At 43.1% G+C, this 16,194-nt stretch overlaps 1 protein-coding gene across 1 annotated transcript; it reads right to left on the reverse strand.

The window, feature by feature from the left end:
* Positions 1-362: 362 nt before the first annotated feature.
* nr1d2a (nuclear receptor subfamily 1, group D, member 2a) lies at positions 363-7,901 on the reverse strand. Its single transcript, XM_083990429.1, has 8 exons — positions 7,566-7,901; positions 4,834-5,070; positions 4,656-4,744; positions 4,402-4,546; positions 3,073-3,854; positions 2,766-2,951; positions 2,133-2,343; positions 363-1,711 (listed from the first exon to the last, which is right to left on the reverse strand). Exons 1-8 carry the CDS (start codon positions 7,594-7,596, stop codon positions 1,512-1,514), a joined length of 1,881 nt encoding a protein of 626 aa, XP_083846555.1. The 5' UTR covers positions 7,597-7,901; the 3' UTR covers positions 363-1,511.
* Between the last annotated feature and the right edge of the window lie 8,293 nt (positions 7,902-16,194).

Raw genomic sequence — 16,194 nt, forward strand, 5'->3', positions numbered from 1 at the left:
AGAATGATATCGAAACAGTAGAACATATTTTCTTTGAATGCGAGTATGTTGCACAATTTTGGACTTCATTTCAAAACTGGTTGTTATCTAAACACATTCTTTTTGTACTTGATTGATCAAGATAGCTGATTCAGCACTGTGAATTTATCCATTACCAATGTGCCTTTAATGTTTGTATTTTGAAGTTACTTCAATAAAAAAAATAAAATAAAATAAAAACTCTTCTCTATGGTGGCGCAGCCAGGCAAACAGCTCCACCATGTGGACAACCACACTTACTGCAACTCTGATGATTCAACTGTGCTTATCTTATTCATTCAGTCAAACAAGTCGGACATCAATAAAAAACACAAACTACGGAGTACTCTTCATTCGTATTTATTCATACTATATCATATTTATATTCTATGTTCATCAGATATTTATATATATATATATATTTATATAGATATTTACATTTGGCAGTGTTGCCAGTAGAAGAAACAGATATCTCAACAAACTGGATGACAAAAACAAGTTCAATTCAGTGCTATGCTGAAAGCAAATAGTTTGATAATAAAAAAGAAAGAAAGAAGGGAAAAGAAGTCTCGTGAACTGGGGGGAAAAAAACAGCGAAAAACACTTGAGTGTGATTCAATTTACACATAGCTTTACATGATGCTGTGTCACACTTTTTATGGATTTTGTGTCACTTGGTTTTTCTGCTCCAGAACTTGTGCAAATGTAGTGTCACTGAAAGTGTTGTCAGACTCCCCCCAGAAATCACCAGGCAGTGTATACAGGCAGTTGACATGGACTTCAACATGTTTAAAAAAAAAAATTAAATAAAAAGAATAAGGAAAACACTATATACACACACTGAAACGATGAACTGATGCTTTCTGAGATCCAAGTAATAATTGTTCGCATTAAGTACAGCCATGCAGTAGCAGCGACCATCACACATTCTTCGATACATTTTCTGATAGCTTGCCTTTCTTTGCCGACATGTATCAGTCAAAAAATAATTGGACCATACAAACATGCGGTATATATTATCTCTCACATTCACCCGCTCCACAGAGAATACACTTTGGAATTAAATGGCTTTTGGAGGAAACATAAATGCTCAGAATAAAAAAAAAATGATACCGACTAATTGGTTTCTACTCATTTCATAAAGCCAATTACGTACTTTTCTTTCTCTTGAAAATACAAAAGTGCCTCCAGCTTTGCAAAACTAGGACCCTCTGACACACATGCACTTGCGTGTGTTTGTGTGCAACAAGCTTAAGCTATCTCTTCTATAAATACAGTACATCTTACACTCTTCTCTCTTCAGACCCCACATGGTCTACTTAACAAAAATAGAATAAAAAATAACTTTCAATACATTCTAGAAACAAACACGCAACTGGGTTGGTCGAATACAGAGGGTGCGGGGGCACTAAGAGGCAGGTCGGTCCTGGTGGAGGTGGAGGTGTGTAGAGGAGGTGCCCCCCCCCCCGTCCCCTCCCCGCTCAGGAAGCTTTTCAAGGGTGCACTTTGAAAGAGAGCAGTTCCTCTGAGTGCATGTTGTTGAGTGAGCGCAGCTCGGGAAGCTTGAGCAGCAGTTTGGTGAAAGTGGTGGCCGACTCCTCGCCGTGGTTCTGCATGACCTGGTTCCGCAGAGCCCGGATCAGTTTGTCCTGCAGGGCCTCCACCGAGTTCAGGTCCTGGATCCCTGAACGATCTGAGAGAGAGAAAGGGAGAAACAGCGACGTTAATACCGGATCGAATGAGGGGGTGGGACCCGTTAAGACAGTGTTTTTCAACCTTGGGCTCGGGACCCCATGTGGGGTCGCCTGAAATTCAAATGGGGTCGCCTGAAATGTCTAGTAATTGATCTTTTTTTTTTTTTTTTTAAACTAATAATTATTCTTTTTAAAATCATGATTAAAAAGACCACACATAACCTTAAACAACTGTATTCTATACTTGCACTTTCTCGAATATGAATCGTGTTCAAATAAAATGCAGCATATAAAAATATCTGAGCTGGCGCATCTTGATTGAGGGGGTCGCCAGAAATTTGTGATGTCAAAATGGGGGTCACGAGCCAAAAAAGGTTGGGAAACCACTGCGTTAAGGTGTGTGTGTGTGTGTGTTCTTACCAGCAGAGACGAGCACCACGGCGGTGAAAAGGCTCATCTCGTCGGCGTCGAGCCGCAGCGCCGCCAGCTTCTCGCTGAACTCGCACATGGAGTTGAGCAGCTCGCCGGCGCCCAGCGAGCGTAGCGTGTCCAGGCTGTAGCGCTTGCCGCTCAGGAAGGTCACCGTCCGCTCCACCACGTTGAACAGAGAGGCGAAACGGACCATCAGCACCTGAGAGACAGAGGGAGGGAGGGAGGGGTTTAACTTTCTGGTGGCTTAAACACATTTAACAATGTCTTTTATAGCGTCTTTCCTTTTATCCATCTGCTTTATATTTAAATAATCTCTGATATTTTAGATCCAACTTTCTAAATGTTTGGTAATGTACTCTCTGTGGCTTCATCCTACAACCTTGACTTGATTAAAAAACAAGGTTCTCCTGTAGTAATTCTGCGAAATCTCTTTGATTTCTGTTCCAGCTGTTATCAGAGTAAACATCAGCCAGCACACACAGCTGGACAAGACCGCTCTGTTTTGGAAAACCACAGTGGATCCTGTATTCTGGGTCTTTCAGGAGCCACAACCCCACCCCCCCCTCCCAGTGATCCGCTTCAAAGAAAGTTGAGAAAATAACACGAGATGTTAACACTGACCTCAAAAGTTCCAGCTTTTAGGAGGCCGACTTGGTCGTGCTCGGGGAGGTCGCGGAATCCCGGGATCCTCTTGGCGAACTCGACCACCTCGCGCACGGCGGGGGTGAAGCTCATGGAGAACTCCTCCCAGATCTCCTGGCTGGGCTTGCGGGGGTCCACGTAGGGCGAGGTGTTCATCGGACACACCTGGGAAAAACAGGAGGACACAAGAGGGTCGGTGAGGACGGGGGGCGGTCCAATCCAGAGCTTTTTCACATAACAACACCACGGTATCAAAGATGGAAAAGTTAAAAGAAAAAAGACTCACCAAGTGTGCTCTGTTATTCACACAGCTGGTTGGTCCGTTGTAACCACTTGAGGCAGTGTGTGTGTTAAATTCATGTTGTCTTTGGCTGTCTTCTGATGCTTCACAGCTGGGGGCGCTGTTGAGCTGCTGCTGAGGCTGCTGCTGCTGCTGGTAAACCCCCCTCTCCTCTCTGTAAGCGACATTGGTGACGTGTTGGCTGTTGCTGCTGCTGTACGAGCTGCGCTGGTAACCGCCCATAACCGCGTTGTTGTTCCAGCAGTTCCAGCTCTCCTGCTGCTGCTCCTCCATGCGGCTATCGCACCCCGTCTCCGGGGCGACCGCGACCGACGAGGACGAGGACGAGGGCGAGGCCTGGCCCTGTCTCGGCGACCTCTGCTGGCCGAACGCTAAGGCATCCTGGCGCTGCTGCCGGCTCGACGTAACCACGGCCTCGTCCTCGCCGCTGTCCGACGAGCAGGAGGAGGCGGAGCTGGAGTTGGTGTCCATGGAGACCACCGACTCCGAGTCCTGGGGGCACTGCGGCGAGGAGGGGTTGGAGCACGACGGGGAATCGGAAGCGGAGGAGGAGGAGGAGGAGGAGGAGGACGAGGAGGAGGAGGAGGAGGAGGAGGGCGAGGAGTTGGAATCGCTGCTCATGGCATCCATGGGCAGCGGGGGGCTCTGGTGGCCGTGCAGCATGCTGTGCAGCTGGCTGTTGTTGCTCATCATGTTGTTCATGGCGTTCTGCATCTCCAGCAGCATCCTCTGCTTTTCCCTCTTCGGGATGCGGCCGAATCTGACGGCTAAGAGCGAAAGAGACAGCGGTTAGGTCGGATTCAAATTAACAATACTTGGACAGATGCACCATGCTTCAGAGGATAAGTCTCCTGTCAGTGGGTGCCAATCAGTTCCTTTGCTTTCTGTGTTAAAGGGAAAGTTCAACATGTTGGCAAACTGGCTCATTGCCATAATCCCTATAGTCTTAGAAGTAGGTTCATTACCTTTAATTGTCGGTGCAAGTTGTTTTTAGAACGGTGGATCAGAGCCGTGAGCTGCTCAGAGCTACGCTACGGAGGCTAATGGGATTTCTTGGTTTCCCTCATCAAACTCATCAAATACACAATCCAACAACTCCAAAACGAGAAATTCCTCTGAGCAGCTCACAGCTCTGATCCACCTAAAAATAGCTTGTACCTACAAATAAAGGTAATGAACCTACTGCTAAAACTATAGGGATTATGGCAATGGGCCAATTTGCCAACATGTTGACCCTTTAATGTTGACCATCCCTTTAACTGGATGTTAATTAACTCATCACACCACTAGGGGGAACTATTCTTGAACACTCACCATCTCTGGACATGCCGACAGCCAGACACTTCTTGAACCGACACTGCTGGCAGCGGTTCCTGTTGATCCTCATGATGGTGCAGTTTTCCATCTTAAGACACTTCTTGTACTGGATGTTTTGCTGGATGCTTCTCCTGAAGAAGCCCTGAGGGACCACAAGAGGAACCATAAAGTGTGAGCCTTTCGGCGGAAACGCGTGAATCACATTTCATCACTGAGAAGAAATATTGAAATTTTCAGGGAACTTGTCTCACCTTGCAGCCCTCGCAAGCGTGCACGCCGTAGTGGAAGCCCGAGGCCACGTCGCCGCACACCTTGCACAACAGCACCATTCCATTGATTTCTGCGGAAACAAAAAGACGAGCATTGATTGATTGATGTGCAAAGTGAAAAGTTGCTGCAGTTACGGCAAGACCGTGATGTGGTGCTTACTGGTGATGCTGCTCTTGGCGGATGTGGAGGAGCGGCCGGCCTTCTCCATGCCACTGCGCGGGTGCCCGTTCTTGGCGGGCGGAGCGATGTCCACCACCATGCCCACAGCCCTGCTGGGCAGAGAGGGCCGGGACAGAGTCGGCGATGTGGACAGGTAGCCGCTGCCGGGGCTGCTGCTCATCATGCAGGACTCCGGGCTGGAGGCGGAGCCGGAGGAGATGTAGGCGATCACGCCTCCTGCAGAGAGGGGAGAGACAGTGACGTGTTACAACAGGTAGATTACATCCTTTTCTCCTTGTGTTCGATGGGTCTTTTAATTCAAATACATAGGCCTGCCTGGTATCTGCAACATCTAACAACACTGCACTTTGACTTTGCTTTTCACTGCAAATCAGACTCACCCTGCTCACTGCGTTAAGCAAACACACAATGTAAAATCTGATACCATGCCATATCTGCTGTTTCTTTCATGCACTGTACACCAGTTTCCAAGAAATGAAATGCACACAAGAGCAACAACCACATCAAGATATCAAATGTTTTTTTTTTTTTACTCTACTATAATGTGAAGCTTGCCAACTGTAATGTGAGCCAGAGACAATAACAGGAATTGAGTTGTAAACCGCAGCAATTTGAAGAAAAAAAAAAAACCGTGTGTGCCAAACAAACAGCCTTTGGCAGGACAGTGAGTACAGGTAGCTTGGACACACCCAGGCTGCAAAGGAGCCATGTGTGTGTGTGTGTTTCCTGGTTGGTGTATTCACTGCTGTGATTGACCTGCTTTATCACCTCCAGTGCTTACTGGTTGGATAACAACTGTTACATAATAAGCCTGGGTCTCAATGCTATGGGAGTGTGCTGGGCTGACTTGACGACCAGACAGGGTCACTGAAGCACTGGAGTAACATAACAAGTTGTAGAAACAAAAGGAGAGAGAAAAAAAAGGGGGAGACATCCACTGTTCGGGTTACATAATAACACGTTGAGCCAGAAAACTTTATTTTTGACCTTTCCCATCAGAAGAACTGTGAATTGAGAGCACATCCTCAGACAGAGCTTTGCAGCTACGTTATCAAACTGAGGAAGTGTAAAAGGTTCTTTTTTAAAAAACTTTTTGTGTTAGTTCAGCTTCTGAGGTGAATAGCGAGCCCTGTGAGTCTCTGTTCATTGAACCTCCAATGGAAAGAGACGACAGAATAAACTCATCAGCTGAACAGAAGATAAATAATGTGAAATTACTGTGACAGTCGATTCCTTTTAAGTGTTCTTTTTTTTTTTTTTTAATCGCCACAGATGCTGTCTGACTGCTGCATCTCCAACTTCTGTCACAATAAAGTGTTTTTAGCTTTGGGACTGAGGGTCGGTCACATCAAGATATCACCTCAATGTGTCACCTTGGGTCTAGGAGAAGCATTTGTCACTATTAAGCGTCATTTTCTAGACCAAATTATTAATAGATTTATCATCATTATCATTCATAAGTTAATAATAAGAAGAATCAATTTCACAGCCTCAATAATAACTTTCCTTATGTGGCCTTGAGAAAAACATTAACATTTACCAGACTGCTCCAAGGGACTAAGCACTTAAGTTGGGCAGCTGCATGTGTAGTCGATTTCCAGGAAGGGAAAAAACAACAACAAAGAAAAAAAAAAAAAAAAAAAACCAAAAGTGTGTATATTTTTTAAATTTGTGTAAAAGTTAAAGTGAGTTTTCCTTCATTAACTCTTTTTAAATAACTCTATATTTAGAGAGCAGAGCAGATGATTACCTAACCCCAACCATGACTGTTCTCTTTCACGGCCCACCCACACGTGGACCTGTCATGTATTTCTGTGAAAGCGAAGCGCGAGGAGGAGGAGAAAAAAAACTAGGTCAGCCGTGGCTGTGTGTCTGTCTCACGTGTACCCTGCAGTGCAGCCGCGCGTCGTGGAGCTCCGTGTACACACCGCATTGTGCAATGTGCCGCGTCACGGGCCGCGCTGCGACCAATCAGGGCGCAGCTTCGCCGAAGCGTGCGCTCTGAGCGGAACGCCCCCTCGACCAATCAGAGGAGTGTTCTCAGTAAGCGTGTACACAGTGGCACATGGCTAGGCTACGCTGTCCATGTGAGAGGGGACCGGGGAAGTGGAACACTGTTGTTGTGTCAAATGTAAATGTAGCTATGGACGTAGAGCCGCACTGGCACTCCTAACCTCCTTTTAAAAAAAACACGGTAACACAACCACATTCCCCACTTTTATCACACTATATCCATGCAGGAATTAAACCAAATAATACAAAAAAAACAAAAACATTATAACATCCTAACAACTCATTCAGTCTTGTGATGCTGCAGTACAGGAAGAAAAAATCAAGTTCTGCCTCCTGAGCCCTCAACACTTGACTTGGTTCATTCAACAATGTAGCCTATAAAGGTCTGGATTCAACTAATAACACACATTATGACACTATCAGTGTATTCAAGCTACAAATTATACATTTTATAGCATTTTCATAAGTCTGTGCCATTTAACTTCAATGGGCTTCCTCACCACCAATGTCATTAAAAGGAAGAGCAGGCACAGAAAAAAAAACTTGATGTATATACATGAGACACCACATTCTTCATTTTCTAATTCTTGCAAACACAGTCTCTCTGCACGATGCATGCACTGGACACACTGACAACACTGCATTATTATGTGTTTTGATGCATAGATGATTTCTAACAGGTATTATTGTATTCTTACCAGGCTTGGCTGTCCCAAAGTCCTCAGGCATCTCCGAAACCAAAAGGGATTTTCGGTCGGAACTCAGGCGTCTGTTGTCACGACTTCTGTTAGGGAAAAACGATCGGAGACTAAACTTGGCGACCGTGTGCAAGTACGACGAGTTGAAAAACGTCGCTGAAGCTCATATCAAGAATCTATTTCTAGAGAATTAAAGCCTCGCGTCCAAGTGGGGTAAAAAAAAACTCACGAGAGGTGGATTCATGCGGTGTTCGCTGTCTGAGAGAGAAGAAGATCTGAGTAGGAACGTACTCTGACCGAGTCGTAGGAACTCCCCCCTTGTTGTGTGTGACTGCGGGTTAGTCAAGAGAACTGAATGTTCTCAATAGTGGGCTCGCCCATGTGACCTCGCCACATGGCCACGCCCCCCGCCCGGCCGCTCGAGCCACTTTAACCCAGTGACACACTTTTCAGGAGCCCGGGGGGCGGAGCCAAGCGTTCCGTCGACGTAACAGAGGGACGGTAACACGACGGTCACGTTGCACAGCACAACGTGAAGCGGGTGAGGAGAGAGCGAACAAGCACAACAACAGCAGTCGGTGCTGCGTGCAGAGTAGACAAACCCTGCTGCTGCTGCCGGGGCCGGGCTGGTGGACGGTCGAGTCATTCAAGTTCCAGGCAGATGAGATGGGCCGTTTCTCCTCTGCTAGTCACATACAAGCTGCAGCAGGCCTGACCTTTCCACAGGGAGCTGTTACAGCTGCTGTAGGTACACAAACTGCAGTAGCCTACCTGTAAAGTGAAAGTAGTTCAAACTAGCCAGTCCAGTCTACACACACAGACTGATGAAGCCACTTGGATAAGGGGTGAAACGTCTTCAAAGACAAAAACTAAGTTGAGTTGACTTTTTTTTTTTTTTTAATATAGGCCTATACACTGACAATACACTAACCAAAACAAACAGAAAACAAAGGACAACAAACCTCACGAGATAATAAAACAGGACCAAAACAGGACAGAAAAGTAAAATACTTAAAAAAAAATACTACTACAATTAAATTAACAGTAACTACCTACATGTAGCTACTCATGTGTAAGTTTTTCCCATTTTTTGTTATGCATTTCCACTTTATCTTGATTTGTTGCGATCATTTTTTCCAAAAGAAATTGGCGACGCACTGTAGCCTACATGTATTCCTAAAATAAACCATGTTCAAAATGAATGATCGTGTTAACAATCTGCAGGCATTTTGTATCCAGTACTCCCAACAAAATATTTAGTGGTGTAAATTCAAAATTAATCTTTTTGGGTCTTAGCCAATTTTGAATCACAATCTGACTACATGTGTACAATAAAAAAATAAATGTAGTTGGTCCTCCACTTCTTCATTGCAAAATGTATATAATAGAGAGTGGTTAGTGTTAAAAATGTTAAGTTGTTTATTTGTAGCGGTAATTAAAAAAAAAAAAGTTGAGTTGACTTGATTCAATTGCCTAGAGATAGCTTGGTTTAGTTTTCACTGCAAAAAATAATGATTATTTTCATTTCATGACAACTTGTCCACCCTGAAACAAATTCCACACGAATATCCTGTTGTAATTTTGGATGAGTAATACCTAGTGTTGTAGTCAAGACCACCTAACCCGAGACCGAGTCAAGACCAAGACCAGAGCATAGAGACCAAGAGCTGTGTCTCAGTTTGAATACTTCCTAACAGTTTTGATATAAGTAGGCTACATTCGCACTGACAAGTATGGCAAAATGCAGTGTAGCCTACTGTAAGTACCTGGATGGTGCACTTAACGGTCAAAAAGTTGAGTGATGGACACTTCCAATCCTCAATGTTTGCCGTCTTGGCTACATAGCGGAATATCATTAACATACTGGTAAATAGGTACTGATATAGGGTGAGCAAGCGTATAGTAACTATACCATGTCTTTTAAACATGAACTTCAGATAGGCCGCTTTGACAGCAGCCATCCAGTTTAGTGAGTCGATTGTAATAGTATTCCAAACATCAGTCACCATATTCAGATGAATAATTACAATATTATGCACTGTGAGTGGACACTTCATGAGAAACACCTGCATGGTCCAACTCAATCCAATCCAATCTATGTGATACCTGTTATATTCCCTTTCCTAATTTGAAAAAAGCTCCAAATACAAAGTACCAGTTAATTATTTAAATGTGTTAGGAAATAAGATCTTCTTTTATTCACACTGGGGTATATTCAAATATACCTTCAAAATTACATAATAGTCAAATATGGAAAAACAATTTGATATCCCAGCGGAGGAAGATCATGATGATGATGAACCTGATATCCCTTCGCACTTTGTTTATTCTGTAATTATAGATACAACAAAGGGTCATGTCTGTATGTGCATTCTGTGTATTTGAATACACTATGTGTACATGTGTACTTAGTTTCAGTTTTTATTTATTCTAACCTAAAGAATAAAAGATTAACTAATTAGGCTAATAAATGAAATAAAACTTGTCTAGGTTGGTATTACTGAGAGCAATGTCTTTCTCCACTGACAGCAAGCAATAACACAATAAGGTGAAATGCAGTCCAGTGCAGATAACCTGAAATTGAACAACTTTCTTTTTCCTGATAAACTGAACACAGGGAGTATTCAGTAATAACCAGTGTTGTGCCTCTTCTGCATTCAACCCGCAGGCAATCCCCCAGCTCTGTGTTCCTGGGATTGCTCACTGACAATAGGAGGACATATACACAGAATCACAGACCTTCAACTGATGCTGCTGACGATGATTTGCGCACACACACTAACCTAACCTCCAAGGAGTGAAGTGAAAGTTCACAGTCATTTCCTCGACTCTAATGGAAGTCCCCAAAAGTCCCCTGATCAAATATTTCACCATTTGCAGATGAAAAGATGCATAGAGCAGATGTTGCAGTGAAAAACTGGGTTAAACTGCACGATTAAAATCATCGAGTTGACATGTAACCAGTTTAAACTATGCTCAAAAGCCAGACTCTGATCAATATCTCAGATATGATCAAATGGCCCAATTATGAGTGCAGACTTGCAAACACAGCTGCAGATAGATATGTGTGAGCTGTGGACGACCATACTCCATCAGTGAATTTGAAAAACTTTGTTGATTCTCATGTACTGTATTGTCATCATCAGGTCACAAGTTTAAATTGTCCAGTACTTTGGTTTAAAGGGACAATTCAACATTTTGACAAATTGGCCCATTTCCATAATCCCTTTAGTTTTAGGAGTAAGGCCCCATTGGCACCGACATCACACAGTCACAGTCATTTACATTACACACTGGAAATGAAAAAAAGTAATTAATCATGAACTTCATATCAATGTGTTATAGATCGACTACTGAGGTACTTGAAAATCCATGTTTGGTTAAGTTAACAGCCCCTTAGAGAATATAGATACAACTGCTTAACCAATCCACTTCCAGATCAAACACCAGACCTGGGATCAATTGGTTCACCACTCACCAGTAATAATAATAATAATAATAATAATAATAATCATTTTATTTATAAAGCGCTTTACATCAAAGTGCTGTACAACACATCAAAACTGCTAGCAGTTTACAAGCAGAGACATTCCAAAACAACAAAATACAGAACATACTTAAAACAGGGCAGGATTTTAATAATGAAAACCTAAGACCCATATGCAACGGTAAATAAGTGGGTCTTAAGCTTTGTTTTAAAAACCCCAATTGAACAGGCCTGCCTGATGTCCAAAGGGAGATTGTTCCACAGTGTTGGAGCACGATAGGAAAAGGCACGCTCACCAACCGTCTTTTTCCTAATCTTTGGAACACAAAGAGACACACTCCCCTGGGAGCGTAAAGACCGTGTGGGCACATACACATTAATTAAATAACTCAAGTACAAAGGTGCCAAGCCGTTTAAGATTTTAAATGTTAGTAAAAGCACCTTAAAATCTGCTCTAAACTGAATAGGGCGCCAATGAAGAGAAGCCAGCGCTGGCGTAATGTGCTCATACCTAGATGAGCCAGACAAAATACGGGCTGCAGTATTCTGAACCATTTGTAATCCATGAAGGCTCTTCTTGGATAGTCCAGATAAGAGGACATTACAGTAATCAATCCTAGATGTAACAAAGGCGTGAATAAGGACCTCGGCATCTTTCATTGACAGAATTTGTCTGATCTTGGCTATATTTCGTATAGGTGAAGAAATGCAACACGTGCCACCTCTTTTATATGTAAATCAAATGAAAGGGCCTGATCCAGGACAACACCGAGATTCTTTACTCTATCTGTAGAATGTATGATATCGTTGTCGAAGGATAGATAGAAATGATCAAACTGTTGTCTGTAAGTCGGGGGTCCAATAGCTATCATCTCAGTACTGCATAGTGCTACAATGGTTGGCAAAGTGCTTTCAAAGGACCTCTGGGATGAAGTTGTAGAAAGGCACAAGCCAAGGTAGGAGAAGGTTATACATAGTTATCCCCCGGAGAACTACTCAGAGCATCATTATGGCACCACCAACACCCTGCTTAGACCAGACTGGCTGTTCAAACTGGATGCCAGCAATAGGAGGATATTGATCAGAGAAGCTTGTAAGAGGCCAACGATAACTTTGATGGAATTGTCTGTTTTCCTGGGACTGTTTGGTTTATGTGACTGTCATAACATGGTGTTTTGAACCAGCCTTAGTGTGTTTTTTTCCAAGAGGTGGATGTCTTTTTTCTTTCTTACAGTGGCAGTGTACCTGAATGCACCGTGAGGAGTGTGAGGTGACAGCAGAATTCAATGAATTAATCAGTGTGGAGTGGAGTGGTATGAAGCCTGGGTTTTTCAGAGATTCAGTGTGAAGACTGGCTGTGAAGAGGAGGCTGCTGTGCTGTGCTGGGCAAAAGAGGACTCCCCACTTACCAATCCAGGTACGTGGTTGGTGCAGACGGACAGAGCTCCGAAGTCTGAGAAATCTGTGGAGGAGAGGCGAGGGGGGCGGACCTTTGACCTTTAACTTATCCTTTAATGGCCAAAAATATCACTTACAAAAATTAACATGCATAGAAACCACCCAACATGCACAGCAAAGACAACAACAGGAGCAGACATTCTGTGTTTCAGAAATTGAAAGAATTCTACGCTTATGGCAGCATAGCACAGTATATGGATCAGGGCTACCTGAACCAGCCCTAACTAAAAGCTCTGTCATAGAGGAAGGCTTTAAGCCCGGACTTAAAGGGAAATTGCTGTTTTTTTTACCATCTGGACCTTATTTCTAGCATAAAATGCGATAATTTACTCACCCAGATAACTTTGGTGTCATTACAAGTCGTTCCGACGAAATTAGATCCAGCCGAGAGCCGCGTATATCCATATAATGCAAGTCTACAGGGCAGCGGAATGCAACCTCTAAATAACACATTATGTGCCGTGAAATTCGTTCATCTCACCAATATTTTGTTATGATACGCTAGTGCTATTCCCCTCCGAGTCCAGGGTTACCACCCGGGGTCTGTACGTTGACCTACTAACCTCTGACCTGGATAATATCATTTGCTGCACGGCTCATTCTGATAATAAATTCCACTTCCAGGTATAGATCAACCTACAGACCCCGGATGTTGATAACAGGTCACCCCGGACTCAGAGGGGAATAGCACTAGTGTATCATAACAAAATATTGGTGAGATGAACGAGTTTCGCAGCAGATAATGTGTTATTTAGAGGCTGCATTCTGCTGCCCTGTAGACTCACATTATATGGATATACGCGGCTCTCGGCTGGATCTAATTCCGTCGGAACGACTTGTAATGACACCAAAGTTATCTGGGTGAGTAAATGATCGGATTTTATGTTAGAAATAAGGTCCAGATTGTAAAAAAAAAAAAGGGCAATTACCCTTTAAAGGTGGAGAAAGTGTCTGCCTCTTTGACCCATGGAGAGAGCTGCTGGTTAGTCTGTTTTTAGAGACAGTAGAAAGTGTCACACAGTTTTTGTGTAGCATGATGGCTGCAAGATAATAGCATGATGGTTGCAAGATAATGCACAGATGCAAAGTACACATGTAATTCATGAGAACACACCTCTGCCACAGAGCTGACAATGGGAAGATCGCTCATCTTCCAACCTGCAAAACGATCTTAATCACACTGCAAGAAGATGAAGGTCTCAGAGAGGCCAACCCAGAGCCCAGGCTTACAGCTGAAAACAAGAAAACATTTTTTTTTTTTTTTTTTTTTTTTTTACAGGTGTCTATATCAGCCTCTGTGACAAATAAAACTATATCAAAAGGGTGTGATGATTTTCTTGAGTGCAGCCTCATTTTTATTACACGCAATAAAGTGATTCATTGTGTTTATTGAATCGTAAGTCAATTCAGTCTCCTGACTGTTGTACTACTTCCTGTACCTAAAATGTGAATGAGCGACTTTGATATAAATGATTAACATTTATACCTGCTGATCCGAGGAATTTGCTTCATCAGGTTTAGGATGTTATTACATGTGTCCCATTTTGATAAACTGTTTATCCATTAACATTGGCTGCTTTCTGTTTTGGCCAAAGAATGTACTGAGTTCTTTTTTTCTTTTTTTAAAAGATAGAGAATAGAGATACAGATTCCTTTTTGCAGTTCAAAAAAACAAAAACAAACATGTCCTCCTACCACTTGTGTAGATTGAGAGTGTATTTATTTTCCAGTTTCTGCTGCGTGGCCTGAGTTCAAGCCACAGTGGAACGTTTCGCTCTTGGCAGGACGTTAAGATCAACAAGACCACGTCAGCCATCACAACTATTTTAAGAGCTGGATGCTGAAACAGAGAGTTAACACTTCCAGTCAGTGCATGACAACAACCTAAATGTGCCAGCTGCTAAACATTACAGGCATTCTCCTTTGTCCCGGTGAATGTTTAACAGATGTTACCTGATTTAAATGAACTCCCTGCGCAGAGGTAAACATGCGTATTATTTCACGAGTGCAGCCGCCTGCTGTGCACAGGCAGAGACTGGCTCACAAAACACTGTATTTTGGAATGTGTGCAAAATGTTTTTTGCTTTTTCTTTTAATATTATTATTATTATGATGATCCCTTGGCCAGGTCTCTCGTGTAAATCAAAATTTTACATGGTTAGGTGCAAAAAAAAAAATGAAATGAAAAATACACAGATCCCACAATCCCTTGAAAGACAGGCTGGTAATATTCTGTCTGGCCATCTGCAGCCCCCTGTCCACAGCCAGTTCATCCCTACTGAAGATTTAAATCTTTAAAATCAGGTCACAAATGTGTCAATGTGTCCCCCCCCCCCCCCAAACAACTGGGCACTGCAGTCTCTGGCAATCGTTACTCAAACAGCAGTGAACTGTGTATTTGTTGGGGACTATTTTCGGCCACAGATCTGGTGCACCAGTGGGTATTTAAAGCAGCAGAACTCTCTCGCACTCACTCTGTGTATGTGTATGTGTATGTGTATGTGTATGTGTGTGGGCCCTCCAAAATAAACTACACGCATCATAAAGTGTAACAGTGTGACTCATTGATGTGCTGGTAGCTTTTGGGTAACAATGAAGCTCTATGGAGCAGGAGAATAAGCTGTATCATGCTTTGGACACACTGACAACAAGGCCCCACCCTATTATTATTACTATTATTATTCATACCCCTGCCCCATGCATCTTGCAACAAAGTGGTAGAAGGTTGGGGTAGAAATATTCCCCTACAAAACGAAACAGATTAAGATTGCCTTTTCCCTCTGAATGTTTTAATTGCACTGTTTAATTTTACCCAGTTTTTAAACTTGCGTACACCTAATTCTTGTTTATTTTGCACTTCTTTTATTCGTTGTAAGGTGTCCTTTAGTGACAGAAAGGCACCTATGAAAATGTATTATAATTATCATTATCTGCATCGAAATGCATTGATATCAGTGGGAGGTTAATAAAAAATCGGGTGATTCTCTGCTGCTGGACTTCAGTCAGATTTTGGATCAGATGTGGAAAACCTTTGCGCACCGGTTTTCAGGAAGGAATGTTTTGGAGTTGTTGGATTGTGTATTTGATGAGTTTGATGAGGGAAACGCCCATGAGCCTCCGTAGCGTAGCTGTGAGCAGCTCACGGCTCTGCTCTGCTGTTCTAAAAATAGCTTGCACCGACAATTAAGGTAACAAACCTACTCCTATGACTATAGGGATTATGGCAATGGGCCAATTTGCCAAAATGTTGAACTATCACTTAAAAAACCTTTCTATGAAAAACAGTGTTGTAATATGAACAAAACACACACTCGCAATTTTAAAATACATTTGTGTGTCTCTTTGGGTGCGTGTGCAGCCACCCTGAAGAGTTCATCTGTTGTATTGTAGGAAATTAATCATACTCTGTGTTTGCAGTGTGGTCTTGAAAAGTCTTTGTTTAAAGGGCTGTTACCCTCCAATTAAGCCTTGACCCTTCATCCAAAAAGAGAGTCAGGATACCCCCCCCCCCCCCAAGTGGGCAAAACAGAGGGGCAGGGCAGGAGAACTGGGATTGGGCCTAAACGTTTGTTTAGATTTGTCGATGATATCAGCGGATCAGGGCTAAACTGTAGAAGCAGAGACTCCATTGACATAAATGCTGCTCATTTAGTGGAGACTGAGTAACATTTGGCGTTCCACATG

This window comes from Trachurus trachurus, assembly GCF_905171665.1.
Source record: "Trachurus trachurus genome assembly, chromosome: 16".
NCBI lineage: Eukaryota > Metazoa > Chordata > Actinopteri > Carangiformes > Carangidae > Trachurus > Trachurus trachurus.